The 24,572-nt window shown below is 37.8% G+C and overlaps 1 protein-coding gene across 1 annotated transcript in view; it reads left to right on the forward strand.

Annotated features, from left to right (window-relative positions):
- Nucleotides 1–24,572, forward strand: part of CPA6 (carboxypeptidase A6) — a 69,782-nt gene that overhangs the window by 14,065 nt on the left and 31,145 nt on the right. The window contains exons 5-6 of the mRNA XM_024572248.4: nt 18,142–18,252; nt 18,727–18,817. Coding sequence (XP_024428016.3) covers nt 18,142–18,252; nt 18,727–18,817 — 202 coding nt within the window. The remainder of the gene's footprint in view (nt 1–18,141; nt 18,253–18,726; nt 18,818–24,572) is intronic.

Consider the following 24,572-nt stretch of genomic DNA (forward strand, 5'->3'; position numbering starts at 1 on the left):
GGCCTTTCCCTCCTCTGCGGTGCCATCACCAGGCATGCAGGCATGTCCAGCCATTCCTGTCCCTCTGCTACCCTTGCCACACCCCTCTCACTCCCACTGTTTATGGTCACGGTTTGCCCCTCTACTTTATCACTTATATTTTCCATCTGAGTCAGGATAACCAGAAACAAAAAAAAAAAGGTGGCCTAGGGCCACTTGTCCCAGTGGCCTGGTGGAAGCAGTGGGGCTGCCCAGGTGTGACAGCCACATGGTAGCAGTGACTGGAGTGGGTCAGCATTACAGGCTGGTAAGAAATAGTCTCATTTGCTTTTTAAAGTCTCCATTTCCACTAATGATGGTTTTGGGGACAGAGGGAATAGGGACTTGAAAGATCTAAATGACCTTAAACCTGCCAAGGACTGGAGCATCATCTCTAACACATTAATTCCATCACTTGTTAAACCCTCAGTCTCCCAGAGAAGGCAGGGGTGGCTGGTCCAAGAGGGGCTCTGAGCAGCACCCCTTCCACAGGTTACTTCCCCTTCACCCCAGAAGTCTCATGACCAGTTCCCAGGCTCCCAACTCATTTCCAGGCCCCTCTGGAGACACCTGAGAATCTCCGGGCTCCATCTCTGCCTCCCATGAGACTCTAGGATGATGTTTACCCCTCTCTTAGCTGACACAAACCATAGTTCTGACTGTCCCGTCCTGTGTTTGCCCCTTACTAGCGAACGAGGAACGCCTGAGTGGAGGTCCTCTCAGACACATGGTAAACAGGACGGAGGTCCTCTTTCCTCACATTTTTTATTCCAGTCTATCAGTGGTCTCTACCATCTCCCGATTTCCAGCCCTAAGAGGAGAGGGTAGTGTCAGAAGCCAAGAGATTGTCTGCCTACCTTTGCTTTCTCTCCTTTGTGGGTGCTTTAACCCAAACTCAACAGCTTAAAACAACAGATCACTTCTGTGGGTCAGCAATCCAGGCACAGTTTAGCCGATGCCTCTTGCTCAGGATCCCTCACCAGGCTACAGGAGCTTGGGTCATCTAGAGGCTTGTGCAGGGGAGGATGTGCTTCAGAGTCACTCACACAGCTGCTGGCAGTTGTGGGTCCTCCCTGGCTTTGAGCCAAAGACAGCAGTTCATTGTCACATGGGCCTCTCCACAGGGCAGCTCCCAACACAGCACCTGTCTTCCCTCAGAGTTTATGAGGGAGAGAGCAGGCCCAAGATGGACACCAGTCTCTTTGTAACCTGATTTCAGTAGTGGCATCCCATCACTTTTGCCATATTCTGTCCATTAGAAGTGAGCCACTAGGTCCAGACCATATTCAAAGGGAGGGCTTCACATAAGAGCTTGGGTACCAAGAGGTGAGATTCATTGGAGACTAGCTGAGGGGCTGCCTACCATACCTTGATGGGACTTTCTTTGTAGCCCCCACTATAATGTTATATTCTTACTCAAATATGAACTGGAAGAAAATTTACCAAATGCTCTGGGATTCTGATAGAACAGCAGATTGCAGAGAGGTTATGCACACACATTTAATAGAAAGCCCTGGGCTGGAATGCCAGCTCTGCCATTCACTAGCTGTGGGATCTTAGCGGGCAAGTCACTTAACCTCTCTGAACCTCAGTACTAACAATATGTGACACATTGTGTTACCGGTAAGATTAAACGATACAATGCATATAAAAGACTTAAGTGCTTGGCTTATAGTAAGCACTTCATAAATGTTTAACTGTAGTATCTGCAATTTGGTGTTTTTAAATAATCATCATAAAGAGAATTAGAAAGAAAATCAGCAAGGATATGAAAGAACTGAACACCACCATCAACCGACAGAATCTAAACAACATTTATAGGTCACGCCACCCAATAACAGCAGAATGCACATTTTTTTCAAGCACCTGGGGACCATATATCGAGATATACCACATCCTGGGTCAAAATACAGACCTTCACAAATTTAAAAGAATTAAAACTATGCAGACTGGGTTCTCTGAACACAATGAAATCAATGTGGATATTGGTAGCAGAAAGAACTGAATGAAAATGAGGATGCAACATATCCAAACTGGTGGGACACAGTCAAAGCAATGCTGAGAGAAAAACTTACAGCATGAACTATATACATTAGAAAAGAGGGGGGAATCTCAAAACAATAATCGAAACTCTCACCTCAAGAACCTAGAAAAACAGAAAATAAAACCAAAGAAAGCAAAAGTAACTAATATTGGTAAGAGCAGAAATCAATGACATTGAAAACAAAATGAGAGAAAATCACTGAAACAAACAGATGATTCTTGAAAATGTCATGAAATGAACAAAACTCCAGCCAGGAAGACAAAAAAAAAGAAGATACAAATTGCCAATACCGTGCATTAGAAATGAAAGAGACCATGCTGATATCACGAGGGTATAGGACAATACTACAAATAACTCTACACATATATAAGTTTTACAACTTAGACAAAATGGATCAATAAATTGAAAAACACAAACTACCAAAGTCATTATGAAACAGATAATTTCAATATTGCTATTACTATTAAGGACATTGAATTCATGATTTTAAAATTAAAAAAAAAAACAAAACAACTCTGTAGACCCTGATGGTTTTACTGAAGAATTCAACCAAATATTCAAAGAAAATTAACACCAATTCGCCACAATTTCTTTTAGAAAATAGAAGAACACTTTGAATTCATTTTACAAAGCTAGTAAGTACCCTGATGAGAAAATCAGAGACAGTTAAAAAAAAAAAAAGCAACTAGAAGCTGATATTTCATGAAAATAGATTCAGAAATCCTTAACAAAATACTAGCAAATAGAATTTAACAATCTCTGAAAATAAGTACGCACCATGGCCAAGTGGGGTTTATTTCAGAGATGTAAGCCTGGTTTGGCATTTGAAAGTTCACCAATGTAATCTACCATAGTAACAGGCTAAAGAAAGAAAAATCACATAATCTTATCAATTGATAAAGGAAAAGCTTTGACAAAATTTGACACATATATGATAAAAAAAATTTTTAAATAGGAACAGAAGGGAACTTCCCCAACCTTTTAAAGAACATCTACAAGAATCCTACAGCAAGTATTTATACTTAAACACTTCCGCATAATATCAGGAAAAAGGTAGGGAGGTCTGCTCTTCTGCCCTGGTGTTATGGGCTTGATTACTTTGTTATTTTGAAAATTGCTCAAATGAATTTATCATCTTCACATACAACTGCTGATTGGCAGGTATTTTTAAATGCAAAATGCATGGTAAGACTGTGGGCTTTTATCTTTTTTTCTTTGCCCTGGCCAAGTGGTTCAGGTTGTTGGAGTGCCATCCCTCACCCTCTGCACCAAAAGGCTATGACCTTGATTCTCGGTCATGGCACACACCTAGGCTGCAGGTTTGATCCCTGGTCAGAGTGCATATGGGAGGCAACTGATGTTTCTCTCTCCCTTCCTCTCTTTCTAAAATCAGTAAATATATCCTTGGGTGAGGATTTAATTAAAAGAAAGAACTTTGGGGTTTTGTCTTTTAAATTAAAAATCATTTAATTATGTTGAAGAATATAGAGCCATAACTTTTGATTTCAATACTTGCCATCTCTCTTTTTTTTCTAGTATTCATATCATGAAATTTTATGTCTTATAAACAAATAAAAGAAACAAATGGAGGCATGCTTGGATTGCAAAATCCTTCTCTTGTTCCATGCTTGTTTATACCGGGTTAGCTGAGCCATCGCTATTTATAGTGCTGTGAGGGTTTTGGTGGGGGCAGGGGTGCAGACATGGTGGACTTACTGATTAAATGTATACTACAGATGCCCCTTCACCATGAAAGCAAGGGAGTTTTAAGAAACATTACCTTTTGGTGGTAAGTTTTCTTAAATTTATCATGAGCCAAGAGGGTTCATATAGGCACAAAATTCATCAAAGAGATAATTACAGAACCTGGAGGTTATCTTTCTGCAAAAGCAAACAAATAGTATTTACCAGAGAGTAGAGACTTAAATCTGAGGGCAGAGGGCAGGGAAGAAAGAAAATAGACAAGTAGATACTCAGGAAAAGGAACGCTCACAAAGCTTAACAGTAATGGACTTAAAAGTTAAAGTATAAAGCAAACAAAACTTCCAAGTTAAAAAACAGGTTAAAGACAGTTGAGCAGTTCCTCAAAAAATTAAACTTACAGTTACTATGTGACCCCAAAATTTCACTCCTCTGTATATAACCAAGAAAAATCAAAACATATTCCCTCACAGAAACTTATATATAAGTGTGCATAGCAACATTATTCATAATAGCCAAAAAGCAGAAACAACTCAAATGTTCATTGACTAGTGAATAAACAAAACGTGGTGTATCCATACAATGGGACCTTATTCAGCCATCAAAGGACTGGAGTAAAATACAAGTTACAACATAAATGGACCTTGAAGACATGCTTAAGTGAAATAGGCCAGACACAAAGACCGCATATTGTATGATTCCATTTATAAGAAATGTCCAGAAGAGGCAAATCCATAGAAACAAGAAGTAGATTAGTAGTTGCCAGGATGTGAAACAGGAGGAGAGTTGGGAATGACTACTAACAGGTATGATGTTTCTATTGGGGGTGATGGAAAATTCTAGAATGAGATAGTAATTATAATTGCACATTATGACTACACTAAAAATCACTGGACTATCCATGTTAACGTGGAGGATTCTGTGTTCTATGAATGACACCTGAATAGAGAAGAAATGAAGTGCTGACATGTGCTACAGCATTGACTGACCTTAAAAGCACTGCTGAGTGCAGTGCCAGTCAGAAAAGACCGCATTTCACGTGATTCCATTAGTATGCAATGTTCCAAAGTAGACGAATTTATAAAGACAGGAGTAAATTAGTTGTTGCCTGTGGGTGGGGGAGTTGAGAAAGTTGGGGAATTGATATATATGAGATTTCTTATAATATATATGAGATTAAATAACTTAAAATATATAATATAATATAATATAAAATATATGTTATTTAATCTCATATATAGTATATGTGATTTAAAATATTAAAATATATGAGATTTCTTTTTGGATTATGACAATATTCTAAAACTATACAGACGTGATGGTTGCACAGCTCTGAGTATATTTTAAAAACACTGGATTGAACATTTGATAAGGATGAGCTATAAGATGTGTCAATGATTTCCCAATAAAGCTGTTATTTTTAGAGTTAAATAGCGCTTCCCTAGAAGACATCTATATTGATCAGTCCAACAATTTCTTACTGAGCACTACATTTTCGGTGCTTTGCCAACATTATGAAAGTCGGCATAAGCCTAATTCATGCATGGTCCCTGCACCCAGATAGGCTGCATTCTATTTAAGGAGAAATACTTATGCACAGGGATCAATAATAACCACATGAAACAGTGTATCTTGGGGGGTTAAATTGTACTGACTATAGTAGCTGAAGGAATTCAAAAGCCAGAGAAACCATGAGGTTTTGGAAGAAGACAAGGTTTGCGAAGATTTGTGGAGGAGGTGAGTCTTGTTAAGCCTTGACTGTGGAGTAAGAATTTGATCAAGGGGATCAAAGAGTGTTCCAAAAAAAGAGAAAAGACTAATTTTGAGGACTTGGTGTATGTGCGGTTGTAGATTTGTGAAACAAAGCCTATAATTGGTATGAGTAGATTCTAACGCAGTATGAGACTGACTGAAAAATTATAGTTAGCCTTGGAAGACAGAGTTTGGTCCAATAAGGCAAAATTTTAAAAATCACTGGTATATAGTAAAAAGCACATGTCATTGTCAGAGAGCTTATAGATGAAAGGCAATGATATACGGACAAGTCCCTATAAGGAAGAGTCCACAGTGAATCTAGGCATGGACAGGAAGAGCGGACGTAGGAATGGAAAGTAAAGAAAGCATAGATAGGGTCCAAAGGGAAAATTACTCATTCCTTCATTTATCCTACCCAGTGCTTACTGAGCACTTCTTTTCTTGTGAAAGCAGCTTGCTAAGTCCTGTAATGGTACGAGTACTGTACTGTAACATGCAAGACATTAACCGTTTCCAAGTTTTATTTACAATTCTACTGGGGAGATGAGACACAAACACAAAAGGTGGCACCTGTGAAGGAGGTTTTTAGGAACTAGTGACTGTCTTGATGTGGGGACGAAAGTGTGCATCGGTCAAAGATGACAAGATGCCCAAGAGAGCGATGAAGTCATGGAAATCGGAAGAGCATCAATTGAAGTGTTGGCAGTGTCATTAGCTTAAAGGGAAGACCCCAACACAACACTACATTAAGCAGGTTAAATGATTGGTCTACTCAACTACTAATCACTAAGTGCCTACCCTGTGCCAGGCCAGGCATTGTTAACACACTGTGGATATTGAAAAGGGAGAGGCAAGACCGTGAAAAACCGTGCTCTCCTGCAACTTCATTCTCTTGGGCCAAAAGAATGAACTACTCTCTGATGAGATGTTAAAGAAATTCATTAAGCAGCCAAATAAGTGAATACCTGATTCATAGGCTTAATTTGGGCCGATGACATCCAGGAATAAATTCCAGTGATTTTGCCCACCATTATAAAAAAAAAAAACTGTTTCTAAGTACTTTTCTTGTTTTATTACTTAAGCTTGTAAGAAGAAACAGGAAAGGATGGAAGATTGTAATAGTTCACCTTCAAAGTTCTGGCACAAGTTCAGGGGTAGTAATAGTGACATAAAAAGGCCTGTCCAGAAAGTATCCAGCCACATACTATGAAAAGCAGACACATTTATTGAAGAAGATACAAGAAACATTGTACACAAGATAATGACGCCTCAGTCCCCTTCAAAGTAGGCACCTTGGGACCTCACACAGTTCTCCCAGTCGCCATCAGCTGCCCCATCGTATTTTCCTGAACCTCACTGATGGTCCTAAATCTCTTCCCTTTCAAAGGTGATTTCAGTTTTGAGAAAAGCCAGAAGTCTTGAGGTGCCACATCTGGGCTGCAGGGGGGCTGAGTTACCTGGATGATTTGATGTTTTGCAAAAAAACTCTGCACGACACACGATGCATGAGAAGACACATTGTCGGGATGAAGCTGCCAATCACCAGTTGCCCATAGCTGCAGCCTTCTGAATTATCTGACTAGTCTCCATAGAAGAATGTTCAAGCTTAACACAAAATTTGATACAGATTTGTTGCTCTACTCACTCAGTCATTTTGAATGTGACAGCCACACAGTACACATGTTCACTCAAAGGTGTCTACCGCCCCCACTGACTAGTACAGCATCATTGCTCATGCATGCACATTCCAGACCACTCTCCTTGGCTGCCAGGTTACATCGATGTTGTGCAAACCATTCTCATTATATTAACAATCATTGGACTTTTTCCAGACAGACCTCATATAGGGTAGCCAAGTAATTTTCAGCAGCAGCCCATTTTTTAAAAAATTTTAACTGTGGAAAGGCCACTTAATTCTTTGTTGCCAATACATATGGGATAGCATTTGCTTCATTTCTCAGGATCATCTCCAATTGAACAAGGCAATTTGGGGCTTTGTCCACTTTTGAGACTTTGAAATTGTCAGTCTCCTGAATTGAGTATCTCAAACCATGGCCGGTGCTAAATGGCCCAGAGTTATGTATAGCACTTACTTTTGGCCTCCAATTATTTTATATTGCTCAGGTAAATATGACCAGAGTTGTTATTCACAGAATACTTTGAAAGTAACTCAGGGAAATATTTATTTGATTTCAAAGTGGGGAAGACATTTGCAAGCATAAAAGCAAAGGAGAAGTCATAAAGAAAGTGATTGATAGCCCTGACTTCATAAAATATTTTAGAGGAGTAATTAGTGATATAAGAAACTATCCATAGCATGCTGCTATGTCCAAAAAATAAAATAAAAACCAGCATGGACATTATCATTTCAGTGTTGTAAAATCTATGTCTGACATACATATATATTAGAAATACATTAAATGCTAAAAGAATTGTGGGTGATTTTGATTTTCTTGTTCATGTTTTTTTTTTAATTTTCCAATTTTTTTATATGAAACAGGACCAAATGTGATCATTAAAAAAATTTTAACCCAGCCAAAACTGAATACATTTGATTCTCAAACTATGTTCATTTATACTTGAGGCATATAGTCCTACAGGTGTTTTAGAATCAATGGTTGTGCGCTATTTAATTCAGTAGTAGACCACAGATAAAGCAAGGGCTTGTGAGAAGATGATCCATGCGCAATTTGGGGCAGTAATGGTCTGAAATGGAAAGTTCTTCCTGACTTTTAAATATGACATACAAGTGGATCCAATTTGATCTTGTTACAGAAAGGCAGTACCTCCAAAAAGAAGAAGGAGGAGGAGGAGGAAGTAGGGGAGGAGGAAGAGGAGAAAAAGAAAGAAACAAGAAGAGAAAGAAAGGAGGAAAGGAAAGGAAAAAGAAGGGGAAAAAAGAGGAAAAGGAGAGCAGGAAAAAAAAAAAAAAAACTTGCTTCGTTTCCCCAGTGAGCCACAGTATTCTTCTGCTGTTACACAGTGTGAAACCTCAGCCTTCCTGGCCCAGTCTGATTACACAGGAAAACCACCCCCGTTACACGTCCCCACCCATCTACACTGGGTACCAGTGATGGCTAATCCTGGTACCAAAATCTGGCATATGATTCAGATGTACTATGCACATAATTCAAATAGCCAAAAATAGGAATAAGAGACTTTCAGGGAAGGGAGTTCTTTTCTAGGAACCAGCTGATGATAGTGAGCTGGGTTAGTCATAATATTTGGAGGCTGTGGTGGGTGTGTGTAAAGGACAGAGCTCTCAGGAAGACTTGGAGCTGCAGTTGTAGAAGAAGCCCTCCAACGTGGAAGGCTTTCCGGAAAGGGGAGGAGCTTTGACCTATGATCCAAAAGCTTCCCAAAGAATACTCCTTTGAGATAATCATCTTTTTCAGTCTTATATGTCTTGCTGATCATTAAAGGTAAAAATATAACATAAACCTTCAAAAAGGTATAAAGCTCAATTGAAGTTTTGGTTAAGAAATATATCACTAAAAATAAAATAAACCTTTTAAAGAAGAGAACTTAAATGGTGTGCATAAAACATGCCAAAAGACAGGGAATAAATAATTGAGTTATTAAGCCCAGATCAAATACTTAACGAGTTCAATTAAGTAAGCAATTAAGTCTTTGTTCTTAACTGTGTAATAAAAAAACACTTCATCATATAAAATAACCCATGTTTTCTAAATTGTCTGCCTTTTTTCCCTACCATTCCAAGTAATTATAATATTTTAATTTTTTTCTGCCAGTCTTTTAGTACCTTTAACTCCCCATATTCTCCTGTCCTTTTTCTCCCTCCCCAGTCTTTTCTTGAATACTCTGCATCCTCCAACCAAGTTTCTTCTCCCTTTTTATTCAATTTATAATGTCTTGTACATAGCAAGGTCTATATTAATGTTTGTGCAATTTAATTAAGTTGAGATACATTTCATTCCGTGTACTCCACTACCCAGTATTTGAGGATGTCCCGGGCACTGTCTGTACAGGCAGTCCTTGACTTCTCTGCAGTGGTGCAGAGCTGCAAAAGTGACCCTGCAAGCTGACGCCTTCAAAATCTATTTTAATAATCAGTGGGGAAAGTTGGGTTTGTTCTATTACCTTTACATATTTATGCCAAAAGATTAAAAACTCTCTCACTCTGTTATAAATATGTAGGGAAACAACCAAATAATTAGGAAACCCAATATTTATTCAGCTGTAATTTAAACAATTAGAAATACTAATCATTAAAGCGATCTATTTTTTTGTAAAATAAAAACTTATGACAGGTCATTCTGATAGTGCATTCTCATTACATAACTTACAACACGAAGTGAGCATCTTTCTTTTATTGCTGACAGTTTACAGATTCCCCTCCTCCCCCCTCCCTTTTATGCCTTGGCAAATGGCCATACTCCTTTCTTAGTGTGGACCAGCTTCCAATATTTTTTTCCTTTGCCCTTTCACCATCGTAAAATATCTATGTGTTTCCTTAATGTGAGACGCTGACAGCATCATTTCTTCCAGAACATCTTCCTACTTTTCATCACAGCCACTTTTCTCATTTTTTATGGCAAGTCTGTCCTCACTAAGTTCCTCTGGCTGCACATATTAAGTGTTGGCAGTGCCAACATTCTTGTGGTTATCCCTTTCTTCTATAACTTCATTTATATTTGATTCAAATTTCACCTCTACATTATTAGTTTTTATTTCTTTCCTGAACTTTAATCCTTGTGGACCAATTTCTTCTCACTGTCATTCATTTTTGTGAAATGCTACATGGGTTTAGGAGACAGAGGGGCAACACAGCTACACACTTTTTCGCCCGTGTGTGACCTGAGTAACAGGTGCTCGGTGAGCAGTCGCCCAAAGACAGACTTTAAAAGAAGCGATATGACTGGCCACAGATCTTGATGCCCGTCCGTTATTTACATAATGATCTGTACACTAAAAATCAATCCACGGTAACTGAAATTTGAACTGTACTGGTTGGAGGGCTGAAGTTATTTAACTAAACCATGGTAACTGAAATTTGCGTAAAGCAAAGCCATGCAAAATGAGCACACTCGTACTTTCCTTTTGGTGGATGAAAGATCCTTACATGGTAGATTTTAACAATGCCACAAAGTTCATCCTGGCCCTCACTCTGCTGGTCCTAAGTAAATACAACCAACCATTGTTATTAAGCTATCTCAGCATATAAGTTCTACAGATGTCATGTAGTATTACCTGGGAAAGAGTAGGGTGGATGTACTTCTAATATTATATTCTTCCTGGTGACACAAATATTTTAAATATTTATCTATATCTCTTACTAGCAAATACAGATGAATAGATACAAGTTTTCAATTATCACCTGCCCTATTCTATCAGTCATCTCTGGGTGGTTCTAAGTATGAATTAAGTATAAAAACAACTAGAGTTTAGATGGCCGTTAGACATATGAAAGACATTCAACATCACTAATCATCAGAGAAATACAATTAAAACCACAATCAGATATCACCTCACACCTGTCAGAACGGCTCTCATCACTAAATCAACAAACGAGTGCTGGCAAGGATGTGGAGAAAAGGGAACCCTCCTGCACTGTTGATGGTGCAACCACTGTGGAAAGAGTATGGAGGTCCCTCAAAAAATTAAAATAAAACTACATTATGACCCAGCAATTCTATTTCCTGGTATTTATCCCCAAAATATCCAAAACACTAATTCAAATAGATATATGCATCCCTATGTTCATTGCAGCATTATTTATAATAGTCAAGATAGGGAAGCAACTTAAGTGCCCTTCAATAGACGATTGGATAAAGAAGATGTGGCATTTATATACAATGAAATATTACTCAGCCTTAAAAAAGAATGAAATCTTACTATTTGTGACAACATGAATCAACCTAGAGGGCAATATGCTAAGTGAAAGAAGTCAGTTAGAAAAAGACAAGTACTATATGATTTTACTTAATTGTGGAATATAAAGAATAAAATAAATGAATAAACAAAACAGAAACAAACTAATAGATACAGGGAACGAACTGATGGTTGCCAGCTGGGAGGGGTTTGGGAGGCAGGATGAAAAAGGTGAAGAGATTTAAGACGTACAAACTGGCAGTTACAAAACCATCACAGGGATGTATTATAAATACAGCATAGGGAAAATAGTCAACAAGATTGTAATAACTATGTATGGTATCAGGTGGGTACTAGACTTATCAGTAGGATCACTTTGTAAATTATATAAATGTCTAACCATTATGCTGTATGCCTGCAACTAATATAATGTTTGATGTCAATTATACTTGAAATTGTTTTTAATTTTTTAGACTAGAATCTATAAGGTTAGCATGTGATTTTCTAGTTCTCCATCCTTCACTCACAGAGCCTCTTGCTCACTTTGCCTTCAAACTGTTATCTAGTTACCATCTTGTATTTAACAAGCTCCTCCTGGCACGATGGCAAATACCTTCATAGATTAAGTTCCCTTTTAAAAATTTCCCTGGAAACTCTCCTGCCCTAATTGATTCTCCTAGTATTAAATTTTAAATACCTCTTTTGTGTCAGATGCACCCACTTAGATGCTACAACTTCTTTCCATAGTAAATAATTATATTCCACTCCAGTCAAGGTGAAGATCTTCTTCACCTTGACTGGTGACTGCCATTCCTTCAGCTTCAACTGGAGCATGCCTTCTTCTCCAAATGTGTGACTATTATTTATTCCCCTCCACCGAATGTGTGATTATTATCACACATAATAATGTGTGATTTTTATGGAGGACCTGAAGGTCCTCCATAATGACTCTAGAGAAAAAACAAAAATAATGGAAAATTTTAAAACTAACTTTAAAAGGTCAGTAACACTGATCCTAAAAAAAAAAAAAAAAAAGAAAGAAAAAATGCCCCAACATTCCAGTCTGTTATGGGGCTCTAAAAAAGCAACATCCAGCCAAATAAATCTTAACCTAGTAGTGAATATATCGTTTTCCTAGCAGAAGATAATACTCCAAACTTTCTTTGATATCTTTTATTTTAAAACAAAAATCCATTTCAGTGACGAAGTTTTGAATAAATTGAAGTAAGGTGAGTGCAGTACCTAAAGACTGCCACAGTGAGGCGTGTGGTGCATTGTTTTGCGACTGGCTTTAAGATCACGACTTACCTAAGCCTTCCTGATAGGTAATAAGAGTAGTCAAGACGTTACACGTGTAAAGCCCAGATGGAACTTATTTAGTAAGCGTCTCCTTTTCTGTGCGTATGGGTGGTGTGAATGGATTGCTAAAAAGAGTCCTACCCGTTAGAAGGAAAGCGCACCCCTTTAGGGTTAACGTATGTCAGAAGGATAGGAAATAGAAAGTCACATAGTCATCTCTTTTCTAGAAACTCGGCCTAAACCATAAAAGAGAAATGATCTATGTCCTATTACTTAAAGCATTCGAGCAAGGAGGTCTTTCAGTCATCCTGTGCAGGACTGAATAGTCATCACAGTGTGATCACTCTTGCTTTGTCTGACCGGAAGGAGAACGCTACAATTTCTAGAGCTACAAAAATCACAAGTATGGCATATGCGATTCAATGACACCCTGTTCATTTGTCAGAGGAAGAACACATTCTGGCAAGTCTTGGAAATTAAGTCCACGTTAGAATGGAATACTAGAGAACGGCTTCCCTACTTAATATATTATTTGGAAATGAAGAGCTTTAAAATGAGGCCATATCAATGGCCTCAATATATTATATATAGAACAAAATTTGACAGAATTATAAGAAAAAGTGACAAACCTAATAATGTCAATTTTTTAACACAACTCGATTAGTAAGACAACATACAGGCAACAATTTTAGTAAGAATATAGATGATATAAACAATGTAATTATGAACTTAACCTAATAAACACATATAGAATCTATACCTAGTAATTGGAGAATACATATTCCTTTCAAGCATAACTGGAACATTTGAAAAACTTAACTACATGCTCGTCCACAAAGCAAGGTTTAAGAAATAGCAAAGAATCTGTAGCACATAGACCATATTATTTGACTGTAATGACTATAATGCAGTTGTTAGAAATTATTTATAAAATATGACTTTAAGAAGAAAACTCACATATTTTAACATAAAATATTTATGAATAACTCATGGTTTAAAGAAATCAAGAAAAAAATAATATTTACAACGGAATGGAAACAAAACTATATCAAAACGCCTAGAATATAGCTAATATAGTACTGAAGGGAAATGTATAGTTTTAAATATATATACTAGAAAAGAATTAGGTCTCCAAATTAATGAGCTAGGCTTTCAATTCAAGAAATTGGAAAAGAAAAAAAGTCAACAAAAGAAAGAAACAAAGAAAAATCAATGAAAAAGAAAGCAGAGATATTTATCTTCCCTATTGTATCTTTGTTTTATATTTAATTAATTTCTGCTCTAGGCCTACATGGTTTACTCCCCAAGTAATAATAGAGTGACGTAACCCTGAAACCAACACCAGACTAGGACAAAATACGAAACCATAGGCCTATCTCACTCAGGAATGTAGATGTAAATACTAGCAACATGAACCCAGCCAATGTAGTCAGAATACATATTATAACCAAATGGGATTACACCAGGCATGCAGGGATGATTAAACAGTAGAAAATTACTTAATAAAATTGACCATGGCAACAAATACATGATGTTAATACATGAACAAAGATTATATGCTAAAATTCAACATCTGTTAATGACAAAAAAATAATAAACAACCTAGGATAGGGCAGGACATCTTTAATGTGCCCAACTGTGACTTTAAAAGTAATGTGAAGAGAGAGGGATAAAAAGTAGCCAAGACCGCTCTGACGTGCAACGACAGGGGACGACACACCCTACCAGACTCAACAGAGTCTGTGGAAACCGTGGTGCGGCTTGGCAACTGGGTGTAAACCAAAGTGCATTAGGACAATTCTTCCCACAAATGAAAACTTGATGCTTGACAGAGAGCGTGCTAACTCGCTAAGGAAAAGACAAACCATCCAAATGAATACAGTGGCACAACTGGACTTCCATAATGGAAAAATAAATTAATTTAATAAATCCCAACCTCACATCATATAAAGAATCATTTCTAGGAGGTCTGAGGCCTACATTTGAAAAACAAGCTTGAAAACAACTTCTTGAATGTGGGTGGGAGAGAGTGTGCAGGGGGGAGAGGAATAAAGGGGGGTAATGGGATAACTGTAATAGCATAATCAATAAAATATATTTTAAAAGGAAAGAAAGAAAATACAGGATATCTTTATGATCTTCAGGCAAAGATAAGTTCTTAAAGAAAACATGTACATTTAGTGGTGATAACTTACAAATCTATGTACAACAAGGACATGATGAAAACAGGAAACAATGTTTCAAGAAAGGAAGATGTTCATGATGCATATAACCTAACAATTAATAACAGAATATAAGAAGAATAAGAAGAGTTTAATAGAAAAATGGGCAAAAATATAAGTGAGCAATTTATATTTAAAATGGCCTATTATTACATAAAAAGCTATTTAATATAATTTCTAATCAGGGAAATATGAAGAAAAAACAAAACGACTTCATACCCTTAAATTTTTTAAATTAAGAGTTTAACAATACCAAGGGTTGGTAAGTTTGTATTGCAGTGGGAACTCTCATTCACTGCTAATGAGGGTATTTCTGATTTAGAGAGAAAACAGCAACAGTAAACAGTGAACAGCAATAGTAAAGTGGAAGGCATATAAACCCATGATTCAGCAAATCCATTCCTACACATGTAACATCAAAAAACTCTCACACGTCTAGGAAAAATGTGCAAAAATGTTCACTGCAATGCTGTAACAGTGAAATATCAGAAGCAACCTCAGTGATCATTAACAAATTAAGAGATCAATATGCTGTTTGTTTACCTATAATGGAATACTAGTTAAAATAAATAAATGATCAACTTAGTGTCAAAAATACAATATTGAGGAGAGCAGCAGACTGAAGGTTGACATATCTTGATGCATGAATTCTCAAAGCATACACATAAATATTGTTCATATATATATATGAACACACACACATATGTAGCAAAACAAAACATGCATGGGAAAGATAATATAAAATTTAGGACAGTGATTACCTTGGTGGAGGGGAGGGAAATGGAATCAGGGAGTGACTAAAAGGAAGCTTTAGTTTTATCTACAATGTCTCAAAAGATTTGCTAAATGTGGAAAGATGTGTTTGGTGGGCATATAGATATGATATTCTTCTCTGTACTTTCTCTATTTACTTAAAATCTACTGTAATTTTTAAAAGGAAGTTAGCAATATTCTTTTAAATACAAAAGTATAATAGTCACTTGCATTGAAGGAGGAGAAGGCAGGATAAGAGAACATTCTCATGAAAATCTCTAGCATAGCCTGGTGTTTAGGTGATGACATGACCCATAATCCAGGCTTGGGAGAAGTGAGACTTCCCCAGTCTGGACTGGGACAAATGAGCCAAGGTTCCAGTGCCGGTAGGATAAGTTACCACTTTTTCCTATCCTTTTCTGCCTTGCTGCCCCAGCTCCTTTTTCTCCCATCTCTTCTGTCTTCCTCTCTAAAGTGGCTTGGAAATCCTCTTTAAGGGGGAAATATCACTAACCATTTAGATCTGTCACTGCCATCCCCAACAGGCTTCCTCCAAGCATTGGGGAGCCTCCATTCATTAAACAAAAACAAAATTTCTAGATATGGATAATTGATTATATATCACAGATATTACTCTAGTTTGAAACATTACACAATTGATGGAAATTCAAATGTATATGAAAATTCTACTAAAGCTATTTGGACAACAAATTATTACTGAGCCTTGAATAACAGAGAACAGGAGAAAATCACATTAATGTTTATCAATTTGTGATGATCCCATAGATATTTATATTTAATAAAACTATATTTAATAACTCTTTTCTTATGTTCTTAAATATATCCCTATATTTTCATTATTCTATCTAATATAGTAATAGTTTCTAATAATAACTTGTAATATTGGATTGCTGTCTATGAGCAGAATTCTTACCATGTAAATACAGAATGCTGCTTACGATGGATTCAGAAATTCTGCTTAATTAAGTGTAAAGAAAGACTGAAATTTTAAGTATTAAATTTTCTAAGGAAGTATATACATAATATTTAAGAATTATTTTATTTTCAATTGCAATCTGAATGGGTATAAAATTAAAAGTAATTCTCCTTCCTATATATTCTCCCCCAGTCCTGCTCCCCAGAGGCAGCCATTGTTGTAAAATTCCTACGTGTTTTTCTAAGATACTTTATACGTAGACAAATGTGCATGAAAAAGAACTTTAAAAAAATGGAGTGGTACTTCAAAATGTCTTAACTTGACTTGGTATATTCAATATTTTTCTACTGAGGCAAAATCTATAGAGCAGAATCTTCAGAGCTGGGGTCAGACATAGCAGAAGTAACACCCAGTCACAAGAACAAGACAACAGAGATGTTATATTGTTCACTAAGCTTTTTGTAGAAAAGCCAGGAGAGAACTGAGTGTCCATGCACTAAGTTCTAAGGCTTAACTCTCAAGCCTAAGACAGACAATTAAGTGACATGTATCACTAGCTTGTGTATCATGTAAAGATATCAAAATATATTTAGGTGTTTTGTCCACAATGGAATGGAATCTTACAAAGTAATGATTATATGTGGGGGAGCTTTGCCCGAAGAGCCCCCCTGTCCACCACAGATGAGAATAAGTCTACCAAGAAATGATCTCCTTGGGGAGGAAAGGTGGCCAATCTCTCAAAGGAGAAGGGCCAGGAGGCTTTTCCTCATTGGGCTTTTATTGGGTTCAAATTGCACAGGAATACAGGTAAAGCTCATCAATCATTGTCAGGAAGTAAGGATCAAACAATAAATAACATACAAAGAACTCTGAGAGCTTATTCTGAGTCAGAGTCAGTTAGCTAAAGGGCTATAAAACTTTGGGAAACAAACTCATTTCATGCTTGGACCCTTATCAGAAAACTGAGAACATTCTTAGCAAAGCAGGTTTCACAGGGTTTTGTGTATTCTTTCTTAGGCCTGATCGCCCCGGGGAATCTGCCCTTTCCAGCACAGGACTGCACCGCCCTCTGTCATTGTTTCGGGCTTAAATCAGGCAGGGGAAGTAAGGCAACCAAGAGATTAAGAGACTTCTTGCAGACAGAATGAGGACTCAGGCTATGTCAAAGCCAAGGGACGAGGGTCCATCTCCCCCTTTTTCTAGAGCCCCCCGAGTCCTTCCCTGAGTGCCTCTTCATGACCATGCCTGTCTTAGGTCGTCCCTCCCTTGAGGAATCTTACCCATCATTGGCTAACTGGTCAGGCTAGGGACAAGCAGGGTAAAGTAAAGTGGGCAAGAGGCTGCCTGATTAGTGTTTTGCCACCTTTGCTAAAATGTTATTCATAATATAGAATTTGAGACAAACATCTCATTAAAGAAAACAAGCGTATGATGTCAAAGAGTATATAGTTAATATTATCATGTTGCTTTTTAACCCAACATATTTGGTATTTCCATGGAGAGAAAGGATTTTCATATTTTTTTTTCTAAATCTGTATTTGGAATCAATTTATAAGAAAACTGTCACCTTTGTCTTTTAGGCTCTTCTAACTTATAGGAGTGATCCAATCATGAGAAAAATGTTGAATCATCTGTATTTCTATATCATGCCTGTGTTTAACATTGATGGATACCATTTCAGCTGGACCAATGTAAGTCACTTTGCCTATCCAATCAGAGAGACTGAATAAATCATAGAAAACTGGCAGAACAGGAAGGAAGCATGTGGGCAGCCAGCCCAGAGACCCAGAGCTACAAAAGAAACTTCCGCTCCTCCCCCATCATAGCAACCTTTTGATTTTGTTTGTACGCATAGCTTTGCATCAATTTCATGTGAGTAAATATTTCTTTTAAAATAAATTGTGAAAAATCACTAGTTCAGTTCAGCTCATTTGATTTGCCTGTAAAGAAATGAGGCTGAGCTAAGGTAAGAGACAGCAAGTCTGCTGCAGATATTAGAGGGTGAACCTCGGTGTCCAGTCTTCTTCCCACACCCTGAATTGGTCTGTTCCAGAAGGGACTCTCCCCTTCAATGCTGGGATTCATTCACTGATTTTCCTACTAAAATGCTTGTGAATAATCTTTTAACTATTCTCTCTGCAACTATGTTTTTAATTACATTCTAGGATCGATTTTGGAGAAAAACAAGATCCAGGAACTCAAGGTTCCGGTGCCGCGGAGTTGATGCCAATCGGAACTGGAGAGTGAAATGGTGTGGTAAGTTGGGGACTCATTGAGATTCAGATCCGAAGGTTCCACAGCTTTTACACTCAGAAATGATGAGCTCATTAGGACTCTAATGTACGACTGATGTTTTTCTGGATATGAAAACCTAATAGAGAAAAACATGAATATGTACATTGTAGCTATAATTTGCAAAACAAAATTTAAAGGCTTTTAAATATGTAAACATAAAGGATTTAAATCTATCAACCCAGTCATGGAAACTGAAAATTTAAACACCGATGTAAAAGCAGGAAACTAAGGAATACAGTCTCTGTCGTTCAGAAGCTGAAACAGGAAGTTTGGTTTGCGGTACAAATCTGGTGAAGTGTTTTCATCCTTTCACTGAGAGTGGTGATGAGCCTGCTGTCACCTGTCTGTGATGACAAAAGCTCCCAGAGCCCTGTTGAGAACCCGCCAATCTGCCAGCTCTACACTAATTGGCCACACACACAGCAAATATATTTCTGCTATATTACCTGTTTCATTGGTACATACCTTTCAAGCAAGGAAATGATGTCATTTTGAGAAAAGGAACTTGCAAAGAAAAAAAGCAGGTAGGGTACCAGAGAGAGAGAGAATTAGCCATAGCTCATGTAGAGGAGGCAAAACTTTACCTCTACCCATCTTGAGTTTTTAGCTGGGACTCTTAAACAAAAAGACAGTTGAACAAGACAAAACAGTTTATCAACATGTACAGTGTATGTCACATGGGAGAAACCTCATGAAAAGTAACTCAAAATCACAACTTAGAACTCTGGCTTACACAGCATCTCTGACAAAGAGCAAAACATTTAAGGAGAAATGGCAGGACAGAGGAAAGCAGTTGTAGGCTTCCAAGGGCAGCAATCTGTGAGAAGATAAACATGTGGGAGGAAACTCATGGAGTAAAGGTGCTTTAGGTTCCTCACAGGTGCTCTTTCTTGGCTGATAAGAGTCTATCCCCAAGGTAAGGAGAATTTATAGCCTGTCTTTAGGCAGAAAAGGGGAAGGTACAGAGATCTTTCCCTGCATTTTCTGCTGCTTCATTGTCTTCAGCTCAAAATAATTTTTAGGTCAAAGGGGTGCATTTGGTGGTGACATATTTTGGTGTCCTTCACTGGTATACTTGTCAACAGAAGGGAGGGAAAGGAGAAGTATCAAAAGGCAGAGTCCTACCTTAATTCCTTCAAAATATTGACCATTGCATAACAGAAGTCTTTGTTTGTCCCTTAGAAAGGAGGCCTATCATAAATCACTTACGCTGTGACACTTTGGACTCTGTATCACATGCTACTCCTCCTGCCCCACCAGCCCCAGACAGAATGGGCATGGGCTTAGACTCCTCCCACACCTCCCTCTGGGGAACCTCCCTTCATCAGTTAGAATTGGCAAATAAGAATTGGGTAGAGTAGAAAAAGAATATGGCTCTAGAGTATGAAATATGGTTTTATTCTACCATTATTGCTCAAAAGATTTGGGCAATTTTCCATAATCTATATAATAATAATAATACCCACCTCAAAGGGCTCTTATAGGAATTAAAGGAATGTACACATGTTTAATGCCTAATTTATTTCTAGCTCCAAACAGTGACCTTCCCCTTCTCCCTCTCCAGAATAGTTGATTCACCTCTGAGCCTCAGGTCAATTGTAAAAGCACCTTTTCCTTCGGGAGAGTGTTGCGCTGATGCGCCATGGGGAAAGAAAAGGCATTGCATAAATATGATAAAATGATGACTTAAAGCATTATTGATGACTGTTTAGTGTTAAGATATTTTTCTTCAACCTGGACTGAGACAACAAGCTTATTCGTATTAACTCCCTAAGGCTGCTAATTCTCTTTAATTCTCTTTTCCCCTCCCTGACGGGACCATTGTGCATGCTCACAGGTATGTGTCCCATTTCACTAGTTGGCTGCTACCCGCACCCATACATGTGTCATACACAGGATGCCCACAACCATCGGAGTGAGTGCCCTGAATGGGTAACTGAGCTGAGTAACACTAGCAGGCCAGCCAGCCAGCTCTGCCTGTGTAAGGTTAGACTCTTGTTTATATCCAGTTACAAATAACTGTCCTGCTTCCCTGGGTTCTTCTTCCCTTCCCCAGCTTGTTTCCTTCATACGTATGCCTTCCTTAATTTCTTTCAACCGCTGTCCCAGCCAGAATTCCTTTGATTCTTCCCATTTTTTAATCATTCTGATTCTTTCTGTAAGTCAACATTCAAGATGTTGACAAGGGATTATGACATATGTCAGTTGCAAAATGACCTTGATAGACTATTGTAAGTGATGTGGAAATGCAGACAGCCTGTCTGGGATCATCTCTCCTTCCAAACATCTCCCGAGTAGATTCAGACAATTTGGCAGGCAGGCAGATGTGGCCTTCCTCCCTCACAGCATCAGACCCATCTCCCCACAGCTACTGGTTTGATCAAGGGGACGGTGAACTTCACTGAGGGAACCACTCTTAGGTCAAGGGTATTGATATAAGTGAAATCCCAAAGTGAACCTCCAAATAAGCATCCAGAATATAAATGATATGGAAATACCCAGGCCCATTAAAAACAACTGCTTCTTTCTCTTAAGTCAGTGAGTCTCAAACTTAAAGTGTAAAACACAAAACTGCTTTTTACCACGAAAACTTTGACCTGTAAGTGTTGTGCTTTAGTGCACTTAGTGTAGAGAGCTTACAGCATACGCATGGAAACAAGCACATCTTTTCAATACTTCAGAGCTTCAGGCCAAGAAATGGATATCATGGCTCTGAAAGTCCAGCAGAGGGACTCACATCAGAGTAGTGGTGGGAACCAGCAATGAATACATCCATCTCATGCATTCAGTTTCCACAGTTAACTGAACACATACTCTCTACTGGGCACGGTAGGTTTTCCTCCCATCTTTCTCTGCACTCTTTTTAGAGAATGCTATGGACGCTGCTTTTTTATTCTTTTTGAAAGATTTTATTTATTTATTTTTACAGAGAGGGGAAGGGAAGGAGAAAGAGAGGGAGAGAAACATCAATGTGTGGTTGCCTCTCGCACGCTCCATACTGGGGACCTGGCCTGCAACCCAGGCATGTGCCCTGACTGGGAATTGAACTGGAGACCCTTTGGTTCACAGGCCCACACTCAATCCACTGAGCTACACCAGCCAGGGCATGCTTTTTTCCAAATTGGAATAAATCCAGGAGAGAAACAAAAGGTTTGGATGATATCCATACTTAAGCTTTAGTCCCTTTATAAATCAAGTGTTGCCTAAACATAAATTACTATTGGAACGACCTACAGAATGAAAAACATGTTTGAAAATTGTACATCTGATAAGGGAGTTGTATTCAAAAAAATTAAAAGAACTCTTACAACTCAACAATAAAAAGACATATGACCCAATTTTAAATGCACAAATGATTTGAACAAACATTTCTCCAAAGAAGATATACAAACAGGAATAAGCATAAAAAGATGCTCCATATCATTAGCCATCAGGGAAATGCACATCAAGGTATCACTTCACACTTACTAGGATGGCTATAATAAAAAAGAAAGGCAATTACAAGTGTTGGTGAGGGTATGGAAAAATTGGAACACTCCCAGTTGCTGGTGGGAATGTAAAATGATGCAGCCACTTACTTGGGAAAACCATTTAATAGCCCTGACCAGTGTGGTTCACTTGGTTGGGCATTCTCCTGCAAACTGAAAGATTCTGGGTTCAATTCTTAGTCAGGGTACATGCGTGGGTTGTAAGTTCGGTCCCCAGTAGGGGCGTGTGCAAGAGGCAACCAATCAATGTTTCTCTCTCACATCGATGTTTCCCTCTCTTTCTCTCTCCCTTCTCCTACCTCTAAAATCAGTAAAAGAAAAATAAATTTTTAAAAAACTGTTCAATAGTTCCTCAAAAAATTAAACACCATGTTACCATAAGGCCTAGCAATTCCACTCCTAGGTATATACCCAAGAGAAATAAAAACATTTGTCATACATTGACTCGCACATGAATGTTTATAGCAACATTATTCATACCAGCCAAAAAGCAGAAACAACATAAACGTCTATCAACTAATGAATAAATAAACAAAATATGGTATATTTATACAGTGGAATATTATTTGGCCATAAAAAATAAGTACTGATACATGGAAGAACCTGAAAACGTTCTGCTAAGTGAAGTGAGCTAGTCACAAAGTAACAAATATTATATGATTCCATTTATACGAAATGTCCAAAATAGGCAAATCCATAGAGAGAGAGAGAGAGAGAGAAGATTAGCTGTTACCAAGGGCTAGGGAGAGGGGGCAATGGGGAGTGACTGCCAATGGGTAAGGGGTTTCTTTTGGAGAAAATAGAAACACAGGTGTGGGAAAAAGTAGGTTAATAATAATCATAATACACTAATTAATAAATAATAGCACAAGAATAACCTCTACTTCATGTACTCTCAACTGCAAACCTACATTTGCTGGCCCCTATGTTTTGGAATTAGATAGTGGTGATGATTGAGAATATCCTAAAATTCATTGAATTGTACACTTCAAAAGAGTGATTTTTATGGTATGTGAATTATGGCTCGATAAAGCTGTTCTAAAAATTTTTAATTGCCATTTAGGAGCTAGTTAGGCACTTAATGAAATATAACTACTTTTTTTAGAACACTCAACCACCTAATATCATAAATTAGGTGTAATATGGGGAAAACCATATTTTTTACAGTCAAGTTACTATGTCCCTCTCCACACATGCACTTCTGCCCAAACCTTCTTACTCTTTCCAAAAAAAGGGGGGATCTGTTTAGTTGGACAAATATTTCGATAGATCACCTGAGATGACGAGGGAAATTACTCCTTACCAGTTGTTTTCAGCCAATGCCTGTGAGAGAATAGATGGTCGCAGCCATCTTTCTAAGAGGATGAGTTCTTCCCGCTTAAGGGCTTTGGTTTAGAGAGAGTTATTCTAGCTGAGAACCTGAGCTGAATTGCTGTAAAAATATAGGAATTTCAGAGACTAAATTTGGGGTTAAAAGAGAGGGTAAAAAAAAGAGAGGTAACATTGCTAAAATATCTAGAAAGGGACTTTGGAACTCAAAGATGTCTAATGAGGAGTTTAATTAAATTTTTAATTAAATCCTCATCAGTATTGCATAACCACCACCATTGATAATATTCAGTACAATCCGCTTCACTGACTATGGTTTGTGTAATTGGACCTGCTATTTGGGGATGTGAGGAAGTGCTGAGACTGGCCTCCAGGTGAGCTCAGGGAGAGAACTCACCCTCACCAAGTTTTCAGAGACAGAACTCACAACAGGAATGCACTACCTTATAAGACAATGATTTTATATCAGTGAGACTTACGGACAAAAGTTGGATAACTTGGGTCTGAAATGACATATAGATGGAATAAGATATCAGCTAGATAGTTGAACCTGACCCATAAAATCCCTGACATTTCTGTTAAGGGTGATTCTAACACATTATCTATTAATCCAATTTTAAATCAAAATAAATGTATAAGCACCTTCTATAATGCAAGGTGCTGTAAGTTGTACCAGAAAGCTCTGAAAGATTTAATGAGTCCTTATCTAATGCCCAAGGAATTAATTGGGATTCTAGAGAAATATAAAGGGAAAATCTGTTGGCTTATTCTATTTGCTTTATAACCAATTCAGTGTAAAAAGATAAGTAATCACCTAAAATCTCCTGCAGAGGTTGATAGAGAAATTTTAAAATTAGACAAGCAGTGAGTTAAATTATTACGCTCACTTAAAAGGGAAT

This window comes from Desmodus rotundus, chromosome 8, assembly GCF_022682495.2.
Source record: "Desmodus rotundus isolate HL8 chromosome 8, HLdesRot8A.1, whole genome shotgun sequence".
Classification (NCBI taxonomy): Eukaryota; Metazoa; Chordata; class Mammalia; order Chiroptera; family Phyllostomidae; genus Desmodus; species Desmodus rotundus.